The sequence below is a fragment of the Podarcis muralis genome, chromosome 17, assembly GCF_964188315.1.
Source record: "Podarcis muralis chromosome 17, rPodMur119.hap1.1, whole genome shotgun sequence".
NCBI lineage: Eukaryota > Metazoa > Chordata > Lepidosauria > Squamata > Lacertidae > Podarcis > Podarcis muralis.
Genome location: NC_135671.1, coordinates 30,313,398 through 30,323,921, shown reverse-complemented (window position 1 = coordinate 30,323,921; position 10,524 = coordinate 30,313,398). Strand labels below are relative to the sequence as shown.

General features: G+C 42.2%; 1 protein-coding gene across 1 annotated transcript; it reads left to right on the top strand.

Moving 5' to 3' along the window:
• Window positions 1-6,182: 6,182 nt before the first annotated feature.
• On the top strand, window positions 6,183-7,127 carry LOC114588072 (olfactory receptor 10T2-like). Its single transcript, XM_028713001.2, has one exon. It carries the CDS (start codon window positions 6,183-6,185, stop codon window positions 7,125-7,127), a length of 945 nt encoding a protein of 314 aa, XP_028568834.1.
• Window positions 7,128-10,524: the final 3,397 nt, after the last annotated feature.

Genomic DNA, 10,524 nt, shown 5'->3' with positions numbered 1-10,524 from the left:
CTTTCCCTTTTCGGATCTTTTCCATCCCAAACGTTGTGCAATGGTTTTGGCACAGTGTTGTTCCTTTGTTGCTAGGGAGGGGCAGGCAGGCAGGCAGGCATCCCTTTCCCACGCCCTAGAATGATCTGGCTTCAGAAGGCCTCAGGATAGGACCGTGAGGCGAAGCTAGCAGGGAAGTTGATGAGTCAGCAGCCTCTGTCCTCTCTTTGCGCTCAGTAAACAGGAAGGCCTCCATCTCAAGGTGCACGAATAAAGGATACTGCTGCCAAGGGTGTATGAGGTAGTCAGTTGGGGGTGGACAAAGAGGGGTAGGACCAAAGAGTGTTGTGGAGGGTGGGAGAGAATTGAGCTGCCAGTTGGAGAAGATTGCCCTAAATTGCTGACCTGCCCATGCAGATGTCATGCTACTGGTACTCTTCCTGACTGGTTCAAATCTTTTCTGGTGTTAGAGGTTGAACTCTGAATTTTGTTAAAGGACCACTGCTATAGCTCAAGGAACTCACGATCCTGTGGGGTCCCGCTTGTTGGTTAGAGTAAAGCAAGAAACTGCAACCAGGTGTATAAAAAGCAATGCAGCTCGTAAGCCTGATCTTTAGTTTGTTGCAACAAGGTTTCTACGACTAAAATAACATCAGAAGAAGAAGCCCCCAAGAAAGGATGCAACTTCTTTAAAAGCTGTCCCCCACTCCCCGATCCCACTTCTAAGAGTGTAATACAAACATCACAACATGTCACAGAAAGAGGTGGTGTTTAATGGAAATGTGAGTCCTTGACAGGTCACCTGATATGTGTGTGTGTGTATCTATCTATATCTATATCATCTATATCTATATCTATATCTATATCTATATCTATATATCTATATCATCTATATCTATATATCAGGTTTATACATTTCAATAATTTTAAAGTCATTTTAACATTTCAAAACCTGACTTCCTTCCCCCTCTTTCTGCGGTTCCTTAAATTTATTTTTAATATTTTCGGCATATCCAAATTAACTCAATTTGTTCATTTATTAATCTAAATATATACTTGTCAGGGGCTCAGGAGCAGAGGCGCAGGGGAGAGAGGAAATGGAGAGCGAAGGGGAAGAATCTGAGGGCAGCGGAGGGCAGAATGACAGTGACCCGAGAGATTCCATAAGCCTCTCCAGTGAATCAGAAGATTCCCAGAAGGGGGCGCCGATGGCCAGGGCAAGGGGGGTCCCAGGGGGGACACACCAGAAGCAGGGGGCCAGCGGAGACTCCCAAAGCAGTAGCTGGAAATCAGGACCAGCTTCCCCACCAGAGCGTAGTGGGGGGGAAGAGCCCCATAGGTCAGAGTCAGCGTCTCCTCCGGCAAGCAGGGAGGAGGAGTCAGGCCCAGCTAGCATCCCCAAAGAGGGAAGCAGCGACAGGAGCAGTATAACTGTCAGAAGGAAGGTGGCAGGCTGGGCGCGCGCGCCAAGTTCAAATGTACAGGCGCGCGGGACAGCAGAAAGCCCGGATTGGGAACCAGGTCCTAAAGCTCGCCGGAGGGAGGGGGAAGACTCAGGGGACTCAGCGTCAGAAGAGTCTAGGAAGGGCAGGACCTCGGCGGACAAGCGGACCCAGAGGAGGAGGGAGCAGAGGAAGAGGTGGAGCAAGGCTAGGGTCTTAAACTGGTGTCTGGGGGGAGGAGACTCAGACGGAGCTTCGGCGGTCTAGGGTTTAAGACGTAGAGCTGCGCGCCGTGGCTGTAAAAGAGAAACTGAGCTTCAATAAAGACTATTTTATATAACAACGGACTGGCGTTGGTCCTCTGTGAGCTGGGACCTGAGGCAGCTCTGACAATACTGTTACGAAACTGCAGGTTACAGTGGTACCTCGAGTTACATACGCTTCAGGTTACATACGCTTCAGGTTACAAACTCCGCTAACCCAGAAATAGTACCTCGGGTTAAGAACTTTGCTCCAGGATGAGAACAGAAATCGTGCTCCGGTGGCGCGGCAGCAGCAGGAGGCCCCATTAGCTAAAGTGGTGCTTCAGGTTAAGAACAGTACTTAACCCGAGGTACCACTGTATTACAATAATCCTGCCTATGTTCTTATCTGTTTACAATTTGTTTGTAAATATTCAAAAAACCATTTCCATTCTTTTATTAAAAGTTTGTTATCTTGATTTCTTATTTTTCTGGTAAGTTTCGCCATTGATAGGTCACCTGTCAATCAAGATATCTGAAACTTGACAGGCCAGCTGTCAATCAAGATATTTGAATGGCGAGTCTCCACTCATATTTCACCTTTCAGGCGTACATTAACATTTGCTTTCACATTCAATCACAGTCATTGCCATACGCTAGTCACCTTATCTGTGTCAAACATTTCTTTATTTGTGCATTGATAGCTGCCCTTTTCTCCTAACACCAGTTCTGATAGCCTGTTTGGCAATTTCCCAAGACCGGATTCTGCCCACGTTATCCTGCGCCTTGGAGATTGTGGCAGTTCGTGGTTTGGTCTGATCCCTGGAACCCCTTTGGTTTAGGTAGTGATCTTCGGCTTGACTTTTATTTACAATTAAACCCATGTTCATACAGTTTCCAGAGTTCCTTCATGTTTTTCCTGAGCTTTCATTCATAAAATTGGCCAAGATTAATAACTAGTACTAAACTTATTTCACGCACACGGTTTGACAGGCAGGTCTCTGCACTGGCGGAGGAAGAGGGGGCACGACAATCCTGGTGGGGTGCCATTGTGGCTGCCCCCCAGCGCTGGGGGCCACTCCCCCACAGGTAATGCACCACGCCCCCGGGACACATGCCATGTCCCCTGGGATGCACGCCAGCCACACCCCCGCCTGCTCTCCACCCCCGGTGCCAGAGCATGAAGCTCCGCCACTGGGTCTCTGTAGTTCTCCATTGATTTCAATAATAATAATAATAATAATTTTATTTATACCCCACCCTCCCCGGCCAGAGCTGGGCTCAGGAATGGGATAAATATATAATGTACTTGAAAGACCACTGTAAATACTTGAAATCTTTGGCAGGCTTTAAATAACTCTTGCAATGACACATAGACTTTGGATACAATGGAGGATGATAAACGAGACAGATTTATAATACACACTTTAAAAAGTTAGTTAAAGAATCCACAGAGGGGAGGAGGGGAGTCTTGAGATTCAAAATAATATTGAGTAAAGTTTGATATTTGTGATAATACTATTTGTGTGAAGGAATTTGTAAAAATCAAATGACAATTAAAAAAAAATCATAGACACTACAATAAAACCTACTATTCTTCTGGTGGTAATAATTCTTATACTTAAATAAGGAGGAAGAACCACCAATAAGAGGAAAGGAAAAAGTTAAAGGGAACGATTTAAAGCAAAGTTCAGTCAGGTCTGGGGGAGAAGGTTCTCCCCCTAGCGGATACTCAAAGGAACAGCAACAAAGCGGTGTAATTCTAAGAGAACACGAAAGGGGTCCAAGCACTGTGCCCCATGCCAGGAGCAGGGCCAAAAGTGCAGACACTGAACTCTGGTTTTGCTAGATACCAAGAGAAACAAAGCTGAATATTGCATCATTTCCCCATCTCAAATCATCCTTCCAATTCCCCAGCACAGCGGAGAAGAGATAAGTCACCGAGGGCATCATTAGGAAATTGGCACTTTTCAAATAAGTGATTTCTGAGGGACACCTGAACTTATAATTGCATTTATCAGTTTTAATTCCCTTCTGTTGTTCTCTTAGACAAACAAGACACTTGGGGGTTGGTTATTTTCTTCTGCTAAAATATGAACTTCAGGGACCGTTAGAGAGCTTGTTGCTATTTGATTCTTTTAAAAATAAACCAGTTTCATAGCAGGAAAAAGAAATAAGAGGAGTGGTCCTTTTGTGGATCAGTAACTGGTTAAGTAAGAGGAGGCAGAGGGTAGGAATAAGTGGACAGTAAGCCCAAGTTTAGATTGATTAAGCATAATTTTGAGGTACCAGAGGTGGTTTCCTGCCTGTTGGTCATCACTAATTACCCAGAATTTGCCATTATTTTGCACTAGCAATTTGAAGGATCCACTGATAAAGGATCCCCATGGTTTTGAAAGCCAGAGTGTATTGACTAAAAGCTTTGTGGCAGGAAAGGATCCCTGGACAGAGAACCTCGAATATTTCTATTAAATCCAACCCACATTTCAGTTCATGGAAATGGAGCAATGCTTTGAAAATAGCTTCTTTAGCTTGATATCTCTAGAATCAGATGACTATGTCTCTAGGGCGGTCTGATGTGTGAGGTCCTCATACTCAACCAACTACAAATCCACCTGACAGATACCTCATTCACCCACGTTTTACCTGCTTCTCCACAAGAATATAAATGGGGGACAGAAGCCTTAACTGAAATCAAGACACACTATATCCATAGCATTCTCCTGATCCACCATGCTTGTAACTCTGTCAAAAAATTAAATGGGATTCGTCTGGCATGACTTGTTTTCCAGAAACCCATGCTGGGTCTTAGTAATCACAGAATCTTTTCTATGTGCTCACAGACAAATGGTTTTATTATCTGTTCTAAGACCTTTCCTGGTATCGATGTCAAGCTCACAGGTCAGTAGCTACCTGGGTCTTCTCCACCACCACTTTTGAAGATCAGGACAACATTTGCACGGGGACCTCATCTGTTCTTCAATAATTCTCAAAGATTATAGATTATAGATATATAGAGGCTCTGAAATAAAATCTTTTAGTACCTTCGGGAGGAGCTCATCAGGCCCTGCAATTTTGAATTAGGTTTTCCACCTTTTCTCTGTCACTCAATAGCATTTCTCCATCATCTCCATACAGAGGACGTACTACTTACTTGTTCCTCCTCATGCTTTGAACATAGCCAAAGAAACCTTTATGATTTTTATATTTAACCTCTTGCAATCAGGAGTTCATCCAGAGCTTGGGCTACCTGATCTTCTCTCTGCAACTGTTGGCTGTTCATGTACACTTTTTATTCATGATTTCTCCTTCCTTCCATTTCTTACGTATGCTCTTCTTACACCTGGGCTCATCTGTAAGCACCTTGTGCAACCAAATCCATTTATTTAGATGATTTTGATTCTTTACTAGATTTTCAGTTTTACCATACTTCATGGAAATCATTCTGAAATCTCTCATTAATGAACCAGCCCCAAATCTTCACAATGCTTCTGAGGATATTAGAAAGTGCTAGCATTGTACTTATGGAGTGAACTTTCCTCACCTTTTAGACTTTGGGTTTTTTATTTATTAAACAATATTCACATTACCTGTGCATTTTAAGAAATCCTATTGGTAGCATGATGGTTGACTTACTTTAAGTTTTTCTGATGGGATTTAGAAACTTGTTTACATTATTCCATGCTCAGAAAAAAACATTGTAAAAAGTATAGTGTGGCAAACTGCTGTCATTTGGAATACCAAACCTTCTTCCTTGTAAGAATTATTTGGTATATATATATTTCCTGGTTGATAACTGAAGAGGTTTATTGTGTTTTGAGGTTCTGCAGGTTTTATTTGAACTGCAGAATGGTTTAGTCATTCAAATGACACTTTAAAGGGAGATAAGAACAGTTTCAAAGCACCGGACTCTTTTTATCTTGGGCACAAGCTTCATTCTCAAAGGTAGGGTTACTGCTCTGCATGCAGAAGGCTCCAGATCCAATATTTTTCTAAAAGTGTATGAGGTAGCTTAGCAGGACTAGTGAAGACATCAACCTGAGACCCTGGAGAGGTGCTACAGTTTGGAGTAGACATGTATGACTCTTTAAAAGGCAGGTTAAGATAGGCTTCCTCCTCAGTTTTCTAGTGGTGTTCAGAGTTATGTCTTGTGATGCTGTTAATTTTGCAATTGACAGGAATATGGTGAAGTCTCAAACTCTTCAGCTCACTTGCCTCTGTGCTCCTTCATCAGTTTATGGGCTGTAGCCAGACATTCATTCACAGTGGAATTCCATCAATTAAAAGAATACAGAATTTTAATTTACGGTGATAAACTATGCCAAGATGTTTTCTGATTGCTAAAGTTTTATTTCTCAAGGAAATGCAGTTTTGTAAACTGGATCTAATACCTCACAAACTTGGAAGCAGACATTTTATGAGTGCATTTCCCCCAAGTATTTTTTTTATATAAAACATCAGGTATGGCCACTGTTGGAATCTGTAACACCTTTAAAGTTTATTTTCAGATGCTGCATCAATGGGAAGAGAAAATCAAACTATAGTGACAGAATTTATCCTTGCTGGATTTTCTAATTTCCCAGACCTGAAGATTCCATTGTTTGTGGTGTTCTCTCTCATGTACCTGATAACTTTGATGGGAAATATAATCATCATCACTGCGATACGGCTTAACCGCAGCCTCCACATCCCCATGTACTTCTTCCTCTCCATCCTCTCCTTCTCAGAAATCTGCTACACACTCGTCATTATCCCCAATATGCTTGCAAATCTTCTAAGAGAGAAGACGACCATTTCCTTCATTGGCTGTGCTACTCAGATGTGCATTTTCCTGGGCTTTGGGTGCACAGATTGTTTTCTTCTAGCAGTGATGGGGTATGACCGATATGTCTCCATATGCAAGCCTTTACGTTATCAGATTCTGATGAATCAAAGACTCTGCACCAAACTGGTGGCTTGTTCAGTATCACTTGCATTTATTTTTTCTACATCAGAGACTCTAATCATATTTACCTTGCCTTTCTGTGGACCAAATGAACTTAAGCACTACTTGTGTGATTTAGCACCATTGCTTGAATTAGCCTGTGGCCATAACTACATAGGAGAAATTGTTATTTTCATTATTTCATTTTTGGTTGTAATTTGTTCATTCTTGTTCATCCTTCTCTCATACATTTTAATTGCAAACACTGTCTTGAAAATCCCCACAACGGCTGGGAAGCGAAAAGCCTTTTCCACTTGTGCCTCCCATCTTATCGTGGTCGTGGTGCACTTTGGGTGTGCTGGCATTATCTATTTAGGGCCCAAATCCAGTTACACGCTAGATGAGACTATTTTTATTTCTGTCTCTTACACAATGGTGACTCCATTGTTGAACCCCTTAGTATACAGCCTGCGAAACAAAGATGTCCAAATAGCGCTTAAGAAATCGCTGGGCAAAAGCTCCTGCACCCAAAGAATGTGAAAATTAAGCGTTATCCACTTTGAAGAGAAATTATGAAACCCAATAAATATCTGTTGTTTAATGGACAAAGAATGCCTCAAGTAGTATTGAAGCTTTCCCTCATCTTTTGAAAAATTCATCTGTATATGGAATATTCACTTGGAAAAATGTGGCCTTGCTTTAGCATTTACAAACAACTTTGATTTTCTCTTTAGTGCATCACTGGAAAATAAATTGGGTTGTCAGAATTTCCCATAAATGAACCTGTAATCATTCTGCCCTGCAACAAAGGAAACTTTTCTAAAGATTACTGTTGTTTTCTCCCAAATCCTTGCCCACATTTTCTCTACCAATCATTCACACGGAAATATTTCAAGCTCATAAAATGGTGAGACTGAAGTGTCAAAAATGTTCTTGTTGGGGTCAGTTTGGTGTCCATTTCTGCTTATCTTTGGTACATAATTATTTCTGCCCTTCCTTGTCCCCAGTAATGGCTATTTTTAAAGAGGGGATCATATATGTTGCATTTTCAAAGGTTGGAATTCATGTAACTGCTGGCTATTTGCAGTTTAGTAGCGCTGCAGAGAGCTTGCTGCGGAGACCATGCATTAAAAAGGGAACCAAAAAATAACTTAAACAAGGTTTTAATAACAAAAACAAAAACTCCTTTTACACTAAAGATAACAACAAACATGACCCAACCACTGACCCATCCCCCAGGGTAATGGGAGAGCTAGGTGCTGCTCCTTATATACTATACCCAATTGCTGACACAGCTTGATTAACACAACTCAGCAGCACCTGCTATGTTTCACAGCTGCAAGACTGGGTCTCGTTATTTGCCCTGGCCCTGGCCCTTAAAGACATACACAACTTGTGAAGCAATAATGAACCTTCACATTTTAAAGTGACCATTCAACAGTAACCAGACATGAATTAGATTGAGCTAATGAGATCAATAGTGGGTCCAAAAGCGAAGAAGGCTGTTTCTGCCAGAGGAGTCTCTTTATAGCTGGAAGTGTGAGGGCCTGGGCCTGGCTCCCTAGTCCAGCTGGTAAAGGCTTTGTAAGGGAGCAGGCCTTGCACTCCTCACCACAGCCGATGGTGACCCTTGGGTCCTTTTCAATTCTAAGATTCTATGGTTCCAACAACAACAATGGGGAAAAAGAACCATTCATGCAATGCTGCTCAAAGCGTAGATTCCCAAGACAGCTGTTTACCATATAATATCAACTGTGAGTGACAAAACTTCTCCATATGTTTATTTGGGCTATGGGACGGTTGATGCTTGTTTGACTCAGCATTGGCAAAAGGTAGAAAGAGCTACCAAATGGAATAGAAACAGCCTGTTTTTGTCTCCCCGCTGCTAAGCCCTCTCTGGCATGTTAGATGTTCAGAGAGCGCAATTTCCCATAACCTTCCAAACCAACAATCCCGGGATGGGAATCTGGATTTCCAGTGACTAGCAATGGAGATTTTAGCTGCTGCTTAGAACATAAATACAAGAGGATAGCGGTCAATGGTTGGCTTGTATTGCTTTCTAGAGAAAGTAACGCCAAATCTGGATCCATTGCCAAGGGTTGACCCACAATAATAGGAATTAGATTGAACTTGGGTCCACAGGTCATTGAGAATGCAGACACTGCCATGAAATCATTTAGTATCCTCTGCAAAGGTAAAGGAGTTTAGCTTGGATTGTCGAGCATCAGTAATATATAATCTGTGAAAATATTCAGTTTATGTTCATCTCCTTGAACCCGGATTGAAGGAATGGGTTTCCCAAACCTAAACCTGACTGTGCAGTCAGTCTGCAACATGCCCCAAAATCCCCATTTTTCCTTCCCCAAGGGTCCATTAGCTAAAATCCATTAACTTGAGGAGTTGAGCTCATGTATAACAGGAACCCAGCTGTATAAACAAAGCCCTCTCCTTTATCTTTTTTTTTTTTATAAAATTTTTATTGATTTTCCAACATAAAATAAACACAATACAATTCACAATACACCAACAAACAAAAAACATATAAACACGTATAATTTCATAACCTCCTTTTCTTAAGCTTGTTTCGCCGACTTCCCCATGCCTCCCTTTTCTGCATCCCTTATTTAAAATTTTCTCAGCAACCCCTCACTTCATTAACACATTTGTTCGTTTTCTTTGATCTTATCTCTCTTACCCAATCATTTACAGCTGTAATTCTATTTTTCCAATACCCTTGACATTTTAACACTCATTAATTTTATAACAATTCTTAAGATAATCTTTGTACTTCTTCCAGTCTTCTTCCACCGTCTCTTTTCCTTGGTCACGGATTCTGCCAGTCATCTCAGCCAGTCCCATGTAGTCAATCACCTTCATCTGCCATTCTTCCAGCGTGGGTAGTTCTTGTGTCTTCCAATACTTTGCTAAGAGAATCCTTGCTGCTGTGGTAGCATACATAAAAAACATCCTATCCTTCCTTGACACCAATTGGCCAACCATGCCCAGGAGAAAGGCCTCTGGTTTCTTATGAAAGGTACATTTAAGGACCTTCTTAATTTCATTATAAATCATTTCCCAGAAAGCCTTAATCCTCGGGCATGTCCACCAAAGGTGATAAAAGGTACCTTCAGTCTCATTACATTTCCAGCATTTATTATTGGGCAAATGATAGATTTTTGCAAGCTTGACTGGGGTCATGTACCACCTATAAATCATTTTCATAATATTCTCTCTTAAGGCAAGCCTTCTCCTTTATCAGTACCTGACGCTTAATGGATGGCCTTGTCAGTTCCGAAGTGGAGACGGGACGGGCAGAGCTGGGGCTTATCTTGTGGGTTGTAAATATCCTGACACACTGACGCACAGACCTTGCAAGACACCCCCGCGCTCGGGGATGGCGCCAGGAGTGCTCTTAGAGTTAGTGACCTTCTTACCCCAAGATAAGGAATACAGGAACAGGAACATCCTTTTATGGTCAAGAGTACAGGAACAGGAACAACTGTTTATGGTCATGGATGTCAACTTACGTGTATAAGCTGACGTGGCTGGATTCCTGGGGAGGGGTCAAGGGGACCAGAAAGGGTATATAAGCTGTGTGTAACCGTTCCTTAAGTGCTCTTGCTGTGAACTGACCATGCAAGTGCCTTTCTGCTGCTCCGGAGAGCAGAAATAAAGAACTCTTCCTCCGAACCAACCTCAATGTCTTTTGACTCTTTCCTCCCTCTGCGGGAGCAACGCTCACCCAACCAATCGGTAAAGTCTAATAAGGCTACATGATGTCTTCAGTACCCTTGTGAGATGTTAGGTGTTGTGCTAGCATTGTACTTGTAGATGGAACTTTCCCTGCCTATGTGACGATGGGTGTGACTTACCCCAGAGCCATTTGTCCTGTACGCTAATTTTATTTATTAAACAAGATTCACACACCACTTAATCA